Source organism: Anabrus simplex, chromosome 4 (genome assembly GCF_040414725.1).
Source record: "Anabrus simplex isolate iqAnaSimp1 chromosome 4, ASM4041472v1, whole genome shotgun sequence".
Lineage (NCBI taxonomy): Eukaryota > Metazoa > Arthropoda > Insecta > Orthoptera > Tettigoniidae > Anabrus > Anabrus simplex.
In genome coordinates, this window is record NC_090268.1 from 92601742 (window position 1) to 92614506 (window position 12765).

The 12765-nt window shown below is 38.5% G+C and overlaps 1 protein-coding gene across 3 annotated transcripts in view; it reads left to right on the forward strand.

Annotated features, from left to right (window-relative positions):
* Positions 1–12765, forward strand: part of LOC136871657 (uncharacterized) — a 235513-nt gene that overhangs the window by 149311 nt on the left and 73437 nt on the right. For all 3 annotated transcript variants that reach the window (XM_067145140.2, XM_067145139.2, XM_067145141.2), the window contains one exon: positions 9737–9959. In XM_067145140.2, coding sequence (XP_067001241.2) covers positions 9737–9959 — 223 coding nt within the window. The remainder of the gene's footprint in view (positions 1–9736; positions 9960–12765) is intronic.

Genomic DNA, 12765 nt, shown 5'->3' on the forward strand with positions numbered 1-12765 from the left:
AGAATTTGGATTGGGACAAAGGAACGAAAGAGGAAGTCGGCTGGTTGAATTCTGCACTGACTATAATTTAGTCCTCGCCAATACTTGGTTCAAACACCACAAACGACGGCTGTATACGTGGACGAGACCTGGAGACACTGGAAGGTATCAAATAGACTTCATTATGATTAGGCAGAGATTCAGAAACCAGGTGTTGGATTGCAAAACTTTCCCAGGAGCAGACGTGGACTCTGACCACAACTTGTTGGTCATGAAATGCCATCTGAAGTTGAAGAAATTGAAGAAAGGAAAGAATGCAAAAAGATGGGATCTAGACAAGTTGAAAGAAAAGAGTGTGATGGATCGTTTCAAGGAACATGTTGCACAAGGACTAAATGAAAAGGCCGAAAGAAACACAGTAGAGGAAGAGTGGAGAGTCATGAAAAATGAAGTCAGTAGGGCTGCTGAAGAAATGTTAGGAAGGAAGAAAAGATCAACTAAGAATCAGTGGATAACTCAGGAGATACTAGACCTGATTGATGAACGACGAAAATACAAGAATGCTAGAAATGAAGAGGGCAGAAAAGAATACAGGCGATTAAAGAATCAAGTGGATAGAAAGTGCAAGGTAGCTAAGGAAGAATGGCTGAAGGAGAAGTGCAAGGATGTCGAAGGCTGTATGGTCCTGGGAAAGGTAGATGCTGCATACAGGAAAATCAAGGAAACCTTTGGAGAAAGGAAATCTAGGTGCATGAATATTAAGAGCTCAGATGGAAAGCCACTTCTAGGGAAAGAAGACAAAGCAGAAAGATGGCAGGAGCATATCCAACAGTTGTATCAAGGTAACGATGTAGATAATTTCGTTCTGGAACATGAAGAGGCTGTTGATGCTGATGAAATGGGAGACCCAATTTTGAGGTCAGAGTTTGACAGAGCTGTGAGTGACCTAAATAGGAACAAGGCACCTGGAATTGATGATATTCCCTCTGAATTACTGACTGCCTTAGGAGAAACCAGCATGGTAAGGTTATTTCATTTAGTGTGCAAGATGTATGAGACAGGAGAAGTCCCATCTGATTTTCGGCAGAATGTTGTTATACCTATTCCCAAGAAAGCCGGTGCTGACAGGTGTGAAAACTACCGCACTATTAGTTTAGTATCTCATGCCTGCAAAATTTTAACACGTATTATTTACAGAAGAATGGAAAAACAAGTTGAAGCTGAGTTGGGTGAAGATCAATTTGGCTTCAGAAGAAATGTAGGAACACGTGAAGCAATCCTGACTTTACGTCTGATCTTAGAGGATCGAATCAAGAAGGACAAGCCCACGTACATGGCATTCGTAGATCTAGAAAAGGCATTCGATAATGTTGATTGGACCAGGCTATTTATGATTCTGAAGATGATAGGGATCAGATACCGAGAACGAAGAATTATCTACAACCTGTATAAAAATCAGTCTGCAGTGATAAGAATCGAGGGCTTTGAAAAAGAAGCAGCAATCCAGAAAGGAGTGAGGCAAGGCTGCAGTTTGTCCCCTCTCCTTTTCAATGTTTACATAGAACAGGCAGTAAAGGAAATCAAAGAGAAATTTGGAAAGGGAATCACAGTCCAAGGAGAGGAAATCAAAACCTTGAGATTTGCCGATGATATTGTTATTTTATCTGAGACTGCAGAAGATCTCGAGAAGTTGCTGAATGGTATGGATGAAGTCTTAAGTAAGGAGTACAAGATGAAAATAAATAAGTCCAAAACAAAAGTAATGGAGTGCAGTCGAACGAAGGCAGGTGATATAGGAAATCTTAGATTAGGAAACGAAGTCTTAAAGGAAGTAGATGAATATTGTTACTTGGGTAGTAAAATAACCAACGATGGCAGAAGTAAGGAGGACATAAAATGCAGACTAGCACAAGCAAGGAAGAGCTTTCTTAAGAAAAGAAATTTGCTCACTTCAAACATTGATATCGGAATTAGAAAGATGTTTTTGAAGACTTTTGTGTGGAGCGTGGCATTGTATGGAAGTGAAACATGGACGATAACTAGCTCAGAAAGAAAGAGAATAGAAGCTTTTGAAATGTGGTGTTATAGAAGAATGCTGAAGGTGAGATGGATAGATCGAATCACGAATGAAGAGATACTGAATCGAATTGGTGAGAGGAGATCGATTTGGCTAAATTTGACGAGAAGAAGAGATAGAATGATAGGACACATCTTAAGACACCCAGGACTTGTTCAGTTGGTTTTTGAAGGAAGTGTAGGTGGCAAGAACGGTAGGGGTAGACCAAGGTATGAATATGATAAACAGATTAGAGCAGATGTAGGATGCAATAGTTACGTAGAAATGAAAAGGTTAGCACAGGATAGGGTGGCATGGAGATCTGCATCAAACCAGTCTATGGACTGATGACTCAAACAACAACAACTCAGAATTACTTAGAAATCGGACTTACACAATACATCACATATTTACTGAAAAAACCAATGGAATAGACCTACATGTGTAAATCCTTGCAAATAATAAATACATTAAGACAGAATATATTATTTTGAACTTGGTCCAGCCTTAAAGAAATCAGATAGGTTGACTTGTTTCACTTTTCTTGCATTAAGAGTATAAACCTCCTTTTGCAAACTTAGTAATGAATCCAAAGCATTTTCACTACAACTTTTCGCACTGATGTAACGCCTACACACATCGATTGCACTTAACACTTCACTCAGTTCAGATGTTTCAAGATTCAAGTCATAATCTCCATCTCCATCACTGTCACATAGCTGCCAACTTTTAGAAATCAAAAATAGGAAGATTTTTTATTCTTGGATTTCATCACCCATATTGCATCACGGTCTAAGTGAAAAAAGGACAGAATAGAAAGCATACATATCTACAGTTACAATGTGAATTGACCATTAAATTTAAAATCTTAAACTAAAAACACATTTAAATGGTTACAAGAAAATATACCTAATCACTCTCACGAATAATAATACAGTCGAACCTCGATATCTCTAACCTCCATAACTAGAATTTTCATTATCTCAAACTAAGATTTTCCGGCCGTTTGTCCTATTCTTGACGTGTATTTATTTCTCTATTCTCGAAATTCGGTTATACGAATTTCTCGATTTCTCGAAGCAAACATTTCCTCCCTTGAAGCAAAAATTACTCTGTAACTCGAATTGTGTGCAACATTAACTGTACAATACGGCATTCGCGGTTTGTGAGGAACAGTTAACAAGTAAAGAAAGGGTTCCAGTGAAGCCGGAAGCTAATATGACGGCAATCAAAAACGCGAACTTCTAGTGATCGGCAAATCCTCGCCATGTCTCGGGTGTCAATTAATTAATACCAATGTGATGGTCCGTTATTGGACATTATAAATTTTCCAGCTAACTCATTCTTGGTTGCCTGCGTTTCGCCCTCGTGTGCTAAGTTAGGCTCGTCAGTTGGGACTTAGCACACCACCCAAGACGCAAGGCTAGTGCATACCATGGAGGCCACTGCATAGGCTATTTGAAGCCACCAGCAGTGCCAATGCACTGAGAGAGCCATGTCTCACTTTCAAAAATAGATGCCTGCCTGGCCATCAAATGATGTAGACGTTGATTCCCATAGGGAACCTAAAATATTTGTCCTGAATGAGTAAATTTATAATACCAATGTAATGGTCCGTTATTGGACATTATAAATTTTCCAGCTAACTCATTCTTGGTTGCCTGCGTTTCGCCCTCGTGTGCTAGCTGGAAAATTTATAATGTCCAATAACGGACCATTACATTGGTATTATAAATTTACTCATTCAGGACAAATATTTTAGGTTCCCTATGGGAATCAACGTCTACATCATGTCAATTAATTACCGGTCACGTACGAAAGCAAGCCCAGAAGTCGCGGATGACAAGCTCCATTTACGAAACTCGGCTGCGTGTATTAACAAGAAGTTTCAACATAAAGGGAGGAAAGGTTAACCGCAACAAACAGATGAGACAAACGGATTTTTTTCCAAATGTGTTAACGGAACTATGTTTCTTGTTTCACTACGGTACCTACTTTATGTACTGTGTCCTGTCTTCTAAAAAGTTACTATAATAAGTGTTATAATTAAAGTGATGCCGTAAAATAGAGTTGCTTTGTATATTTTTAAGTACCGTTAAACATAATACATTCAGTAAAAGCCCGTACATACATGATTCAATTATGTGCTATACATGCTCAAAAACGGTAAGGTATTCTCTATATCTCGAAATTTCGAAAACTTGAAATGAAATTTATCTCCCGAGGCGATTTGCATAATAGTTTCCTTTATTAGACTGTAAAATAACGGACATTTAATTTGATAGGTATCCCTGAAGTTTTGGAGGTAACGTTTGTTACGGTATGTTTTTTGGCGATAACGTGAAGAGAAAATACCATAAACTGTCACCGACACAACTCCCTGAAATACATTCAACTCATTAAAATAATGAAGTAAGAATAAAAAAATGCACTGAAATACACTAAATTACCACATACAAAACAGATCGCTATGTCTCATACATTATTAACATACAACTTTGACACGGCAAAAAAGCACGGAACTGCTAGAAAAAACACGCGGCATACAATTCCAACGAAATTACGCACAGAAACGATGTTAATAGTGCGCGAACCACACAATATGAAACTCATTCTTTCGTCCCGATAAACTGAGTCGATAGCGCTCGCTAGCATCTCTTGCTTGTAGGACGATTGCCGTCCCGAATCCCCAGCCGTAAAGCACACATGCTGCTGTAGCGAGCAGGAAACACGAACACGAAGGCGACGGACGATACACTCGCGAAATAAAGCATCAAATAAAAACGCTTGAAAATGAAGTTGGGTAAATTACACAAGCACATACGAATTTATCCTTTATCCTAGGGTACGAGTATTGACGGTACTGGAGGTTATATTGGTAAAAAATAGGAAGAATTAAAAATAAATCGGAAAATCGGAAGACGAGTTAAAAAACGGAAAGTTTCCGGGTAAATCGGAAGGGTTGGCAGGTATGCTGTCACTATCAATTGTAGCTGGTCCATCACCACCGCATTGTTAACATACATAAGCAATAATCTCTTCATCTTGTAGTTCTCCACATACAGCCAGATTATCATTGAAAAGTATCGAATTCTACACCCTCTGGTAGTGTTAGCTTATTGCCAGACAAAATTTCGTCCCCATAACCATCATTAGAGGCAGGCTCTTTTAGTTAGACACCAGCTTTGCGGAAACAGTTGCTAATTGTGGAGGATGACACCTGCTTCCAGGCAGCTGAAATAAAGTTCATGGCTTGTAGCAAATTAATGGAGAGAGGTTCATTTCCTGTATCACTTAGTGTTATTAAATGTTGAACCAGCATTTTTCTATAATGCGCTTCGAAATTTGCAATGATACCCAAATCAAGCGGTTGTAGAACACTGGTACGGTTAGGAGGGAAAAATTCCACTCGGACATTCTCCAGAACGATTTGAGATGGATCTTCTATTTCTTTTTCAACTGTTCCAGAAGCATAGTCATCCAAGCATTTTTGTTGGATTCATATTCCGTAGGTTTTGTTTTCGCACCCTTAGAACAACTCGGATTCTTCGATTTTCCTATCACAAGTGGAGAAAGTTTGTCAGATCCATCTACATTGGTGGCGAGAAGTACTGTTACACAAATTTTACTTTTCTTCCCTCCATGGCATGAATCACCTTTTTCAGCTAATGTTTCATTAGGAAGGAGATTGTAGAATAGGCCAATCCCATCACAATTGTAGATGTTTGGAGGCTGATCATCTCTTACGATACCCGGCAGAACCTCAGAATCTCTTCTTTCCAGTGTTGCACTGTGACGTCATCCACAGCTTTTGAGTCACCGCAAATTGTTCTCCCTGTGATTCCATAACGATCTTTAAATCCTTGTAACCATCCTGATGAAACCTTGAAATCAGCAGTGATGCTCATCATTTTAGCTAAATCTATTGCTTTTGCCTTCAGCATGTCTCCACTAATTGGTAGAGCTGCAGCCCGCTTTTGCTGGAACCATGTGAAAAGTGCTTTCTCCAAATCTACATACCTTCCTTCTTGCTGACGGCTGCGCTTTGATGATTTTCAACCCAGTTTTAAGAACTTATCCAAAATATTTCTTTTACTAATGACTTTATATAGCATGGTATAAGCAATCCCTAAGTCTGAAACAATTTCAGATTTTGTTTTGTGTGGATTAGCGTCCACTTCTCGTATAAATTTTACTTTTTCACCTAGGTGATAACTTTTCCTTTTTACTGTTCTCTATGGCTAATCAATAGCAACTGAATGACAAAATTACTGTTCAACAGTAAACACCAGATACAGGCACCGTTGACATTTTACTTCTCCGTTGTTCCCACGAAAGAAATTCTGATATTCAAACAAATTTACTGTATTTTCTTTCGTTTCTGCACCAAAACCGCGCACTTTGCTTGTAATGTATCTTAATCTTTGGCGGCATTGTGAAGGTCAAAACCAATGAAGGTAGCGGAGGAGAGAGAGAGAGCGAGCGAGCGAAAGGGACTCGCTCAGTTGGCCTTTGTTACGCCGCCAGTAAGAAAGGGTCAACAATGTCACTCTGTGAAACTCTTTGTGTTCTGTTTCAGCACTGAAACCTGACCGCTCTACTTCCGCCTACACTGACAAAGAGGAAAATATGTAAAAACAGTAGTTTCTTTTAAAAAAGCATGTGCTCATTACAATTTTGCACAACTCAGTTATATTTCACTGACACTTAATATGTATAACAGCAGTTTACGTATAAACATATTACGTATGTATAAGGTTTAATTAACACGCTTTTAAATTACATTTTGCCGGGACCTAAAGGAGATTACGTACAAATACGAATTGCGCAGAAGAGAGTTATGTATAAAGTAGGTTCAACTTAATTCTATGTAATTTCACCTAAGCAATGTTATGTAGCTGGAGATGCTCTAAAAGAATGAAACATGTTCTACAGATAATGACTTTGCTTAAAGCAAATATATAGTATCAAACAGGAGAAAGTTTACTTTTATTGATTTAATGTAAATAAAATTTGATATGGGAAATGAAGCTCATTTCTAAAATTCACAAAACCGAGCAAGTGGCCATGTGGTTTGGGTCGCGCAACTGTAAGCTTGCATTCGGGAGATAGTGGGTTTGAACCCCACTGTCAGCAGCCCTGAAGTTGGTTTTCCATGTTTTCCCATTTTCACACCAGGCAAATGCTGGGGCTATACCTAAGTTAAGGCTACGGCTACTTCCAACACCTAGACCTTTCCTATCCCATCGTTGCTATAAGACCTATCTGTGCTGGTGCTACGTAAGGCAAAAATGTAAAATTTTAAAAATCACAAAGCCAACATCCCCATAAGGCCCATTATTAATTTCAGAGGAAGCCTAACTTATACATTATCGCAATTCATTCAAAAATTTCTAAAGACACATTACCACTTCATGCAGACATATCTGTAAAGAATTCTATAGAACTGTGCAAGAAAAATTAGAAACCTTAATGTACCCAAACATCATACTATCCATTCATTTGAAGTTACTAACATGTACGCCAATATCCCTATCAGCATAACTACTAAACTGATAAAAAGTAATTTAATCAAATTCACCAAATTAAACATTGGCGAGATATATGAATTCCTTCAGATATTGAAATTTACATGAAGTAACAATTATTTTTAATAATATATCAACAAACTGCCCTTTCGATAGGGCACCGGCATAGAGTATTTAGTCTGACATATAGATGAATCATCTGGAATACACGAGTATTATTCGTAAAATTAAGGCTATAAAGCATTTGGACGTGTTATGTGGAAGACGTCCGAGCTATAGTAGACACGACCATTAACAACAGAGAGGAAGTGCTTAAGCAACCTAACAACTTAGATCCTAATATACGAAGGTCTATCAAATATAAATGGGATTTTTGTTCCTGAACATCAACAGTTTATAGGACTGACCCCGCACTTCTGCTATGCTTCTGTATCCATATATATATGACAAACAGGTAGGAACATCTTAACAAGATACACAGAGCACCGAAACACCATGAGGTATAATCGTTTCCCGGCCATTAGTAATCACCACAAGGATTACAACCATTGCTATACTACAATAAATGTAGACTTGAAAATTCTACAACAAAAACAAAAAGGTCCATTGTTAAGAGTTTAGAGAACATACACATTAATATTTACCAATATAAGAACCTGGCAGGTAATTTAAATGAGAAATGAAAATAGACAACTTATGTGGGAAACTTTTATTCCAATTGTTTCGGAACAAGATCACAATAGGAATAAGTCCTGCCCACAGCACATAAGGTCCGGAACTTACCCCACGCTCTCGCAAGTCACGCCCCACCCCTCAACACCACTCCCTTCCAATACCACTATCCATACCTCACTGGTACGAACAAGGCAGTCGAGAGCGAGGCTCCAAAATCAACAGACACAGGACGGCCAAGTGGGCAACAAAATGTAAGTCATGCGAAGTTAGCTGGGAAACCTTGTTTTCTTATGTTTTACGTATATTTTTTCATTAGTTTTTATTTTCCATTACATATTACAATTATTGATGGTTCCACTCTAGAGAAGAAATGTTGTAAGAATATGTGTTCACATATAACACATAATACGGATTTAATACATTATCTGTAGTTATAGCCTCTGATCCACTCCAGGGACGATTGGACAGAAAATAATTGAACTTTTATTTACTGACAAGAGGCTATGCCTCACACACAACATAGTGAACCTTAACTCACAAGATAACATGCCCAACTGGACCTTCTGTTTTACTTCATCATAAACAGTAAGCAAACTTTTTAAATATATATTCCACAATTTCAATCTCAATATTATTTAAAATTTAGTGTTCTTACTGAAGATGACTCGGAGCAAGTCAAAACATGTCTAGTTAATTAACATTCATCTTATAAGATGATTGTATTGAACATAAGAATGAATAAATACTATAAATACCATACTAGAGAAAAAGAGAAGCCAAGTGAACATAGATGGAGAACAGTTAGAGAATGTAGAACAGTTTACATATCTGGGTAGCATTATTAATTGAAGTAATGAAATCAACTCTGGAATTAATAACAGACTAAGTAAAGATACAACATTTTACCATCAAGTCAGAGAGCTTTTATGGGATGACAAAGTACCCAAGAGAACGAAATTAATATTATATAAACAGTATTTCATACCAGTTGCAACATACAGACTAGAAAAACTGGTAACTAACAAGAGACAAGATAGTACTGTAAGATCCAAGCAGTAGAAATGAAATTTTTAAGAACATCAGTTAAAAAGAGAAGAAGAGATAGAATCCAAAATATTGAAATCAGAGAAGAGCTAAATATAGAACCGTTAGTACAGAACATACAGAAAGCAAGGCTGAGATGGTTTGGACATGTAAAAATAATGGGAAAGGAGCGGGTAGCAAGAAGGGAATTAGAAAGAGAAGTTAAGGGAAAGAGACTAGTTGGAAGACCGAGAACAAGGTGGATGGATCAGTTTTCGAAGGACATTGGAGAGGCTGGATTGGATGTGGCGGAAGTAATGGAGCAGGAAATGTAGGACAGAAAGGAGTGTAGGAGGCTTGTTAACCACACCCAGGTGACTGGAGTGGGACATTGATGATGATGATTTGTATTAATGTAAGACTTTATTGTGCTTTTGGTAATACGATAATATTTCATTTCTCTGTACATTATTAGGCCCGAGGGAACCCCATACTCAGGTGGCTGCTTCCAGTTCGACATTTTTTTTCCATCAAAATACCCAACTACACCACCTCTAGTGCACTTATGCACCACAGGTTTGGGTCGTGTCCGCTTCAATCCCAACCTCTATGCCAATGGAATAGTCTGTCTATCTCTACTGGGAACTTGGAAAGGTTTGCAGGGAGAGCAATGGCACCATACTTCCACCTTGCTTCAGGTAAGTTGATTTGTATTTATGTACTATTCTTGTACGGGACAATACCTACCGAAATTTAAACATACAAGTTACTAGGACTTTTATGCAAGTTTTATTCTTGGTCAGAATTTGTTTTTGGCATGTACTGCTATTCTCAAAGTGTGCAAGTATCACTGCACAGCAGATCCACACTACTTGCTACATGTCATCTCGGTTAATAAATAATTCTCAGATTGAGACTCTTGTACAGTCCATTATTGTTATACTCATGATTTTTCACATTTCTCAAAAAGGAAATGTATGTAATTAATATGTTTTTTATTAAATCAAATTTCAACTTTAATTGTATGGTTTCCTCTTTGTTTAACCGGTATTAAAGTTATAAAATCACTCTTTTAACATTCAGATAATTACTGGAGACTCATTCCACAATCTTCTTCTTCTTTTCTTCATGGGGCCTCTAAATATTAGTTCCTAATAAGCGTCAACCTCTAAGATCTTTTGCTACCATATTTTTCCTTCATTCCCACGTAGATATACCTGCTCCCTTCACAAAGCTGCAGGTTGTTCTTATTGGGTCTTCTTGGATTTTCTCTCTCTTCATGTGGTAGTCCTAGAGTGGAGAGTCTGATTCTACCCAGCACATCACATTCAAAAAGTATGTGTTCAGCTGATTCCTCTGCATTTCCTACATATGTTGTCTCTTATTACTCCAATTTTTTACAAGTTGTTTTACGTCGCACCAACACAGATAGGTCTTATGGTGACGATGGGACAGGAAAGGACTAGGAGTGGGAAGGAAGCAGCCGTGGCCTTAATTAAGGTACAGCCCCAGCATTTGCCTGGTGTGAAAATGGGATACCACAGAAAACCATCTTCAGGGCTGCCAGCAGTAGGGTTCGAACCCACTATCTCCTGAACACACGTAAGATTCTGCCGCTATCGAGCTCGATGTTACTTCAATTCCGTGTAGGGGTTTTTTCAGACGGCAGTGTCCTGTCACCAGTTTTCTTTGCTGAGTTTCAACAGTTCTTTAGTATGCTTCTTGTTTGGTCCTTTTATCATTTCCTTTGCAAGCCTGCATCCTGGAGTATTTTTCCAGTTTTCCATTTGTTTCTTTTGTACCCATTTTCCTATGTAGTATTGGGCTTGTCATTAGGAAATTCCGCATACAGGTTCTGGGCCTACAAAATGTGTTTCTGCCACTGACCTGGCCAGTTTATCTGCCTTTTCATTTCCTGCATGCCCTTGTACCCATATTATTTTCACAGTGTTGTACTTTGAGAGCTTCAAGAGAAGTGACAATTCTGGATATTATCTGGACTGCCTCTAGTGCCTTAATGGCCGCTTGGCTGTCCGTAAAAATGAAAATGTTCTTATTCCTATAGTTAATTTTTATATTTTCTTCAAGACATGTTGTGATAGCTATTATTTAAGCTTGAAAGACTGTAGTGTGTCTGCCCAGGCTCATCTGGATTGATCTCTCAGGTCTTCCCCTGTTGATCCCTCCTCCTTTGCCATTCACAGTCTTTGAACCATCAGTCCACCACACTACTGTATATCTTCTTTTTCATTATTCCATTTGTTGATATCGCAGTGTTCTTTTTTTTAAATTATTATCTTGGTCTCAAACGGTTTTTCAGAGTTGTACTTTGGTATCATATGATCAGAAGGCATGTGTAGAACTTCCTCTGTTATTACTCAGTTAATTTTATAGTGTTCTAGATTGGGTCTTTGTGCATTCCAGCACTCTGATTGTGCCAATCTATATGAACTCATTATAGCTTGTCCATTTATGAAATTGCATAGTGATGGGAGGTTTAATAAAGTATTCAAGGCTTCTGTCGGCGTAGTTCCGTAGCCCCAGTTATGGCTATGCATGCCACTCTCTGTAGGCTATTCAATCTACTGCAGACTTTTCCCTGACTTACTTTCTGCCACCAGATGATTGCAGCATAGGCCATCAACGGTCTAATGATTATTGTGTATATCCACTTTACCATTGATGTTCTTAGGCCTCATTTCTTCCCAATGGCTCTTTTACATGCATAAGGCAAGTTCTTGGTCCTGGTTATGTTCCTTTCTATATGTGGATTCCAGGTTAGATTTTTATCTAACACTACACCTGGGTGCAGTGCCTGTTCTTCCACATATATATCTTGCGCAAAGAGCTTCAGTGATCTCTTTTCCTTAAGTTTTCTCCTTCTTGTAAAAGGGACAAGAGTTATCTTGTTTGGGTTGACTGATAGTTTTTCTTCCCGACGCCAATTCTCCACAAGGTTGAGTGATCTTTGCTTGAGGTTCTGGATAACACTCATCACCTTACCTCGTATCACAATCACTAGGTCATCTGCGTATCCTTGTGTATAGAAACCCTGTTCGTTGAGCATAGCTATGATTTTGTTCACCACGAGGTTCCACAGCAGAGGGGAAAGAACTCCTCCCTGAGCACAGCCTTGGGTGGCCCTAACCGTCAGCATTTCTTCAAACAGGGTTGCTTTTTATCTTCCTTCTGTCTAACATGTATTTAATCCATTTGACAACGGTTTTACTCACCTTGCTCTTTTCCAATGCTTTGATCATAGAGTTATAGTTTGTATTGCTGAAGGCTCCTTCTATATCTAGAAATGCTGCCAGTGCAATTTCCTTATATTCTAGACTTTCCTCTCGTTCGCAGACCAACTAGTGGAGTGCTACTTCAGTGGATCTGCCAGGTCTGCGTGCAAATTGATTTTCATGTAATGTTGAGTTAAGTTGCACCATTCTTCTGATATATTTATCCAGAATTGTCTCCATTGCTTTCAGCATGAAGGAGGTTAAAGATAAT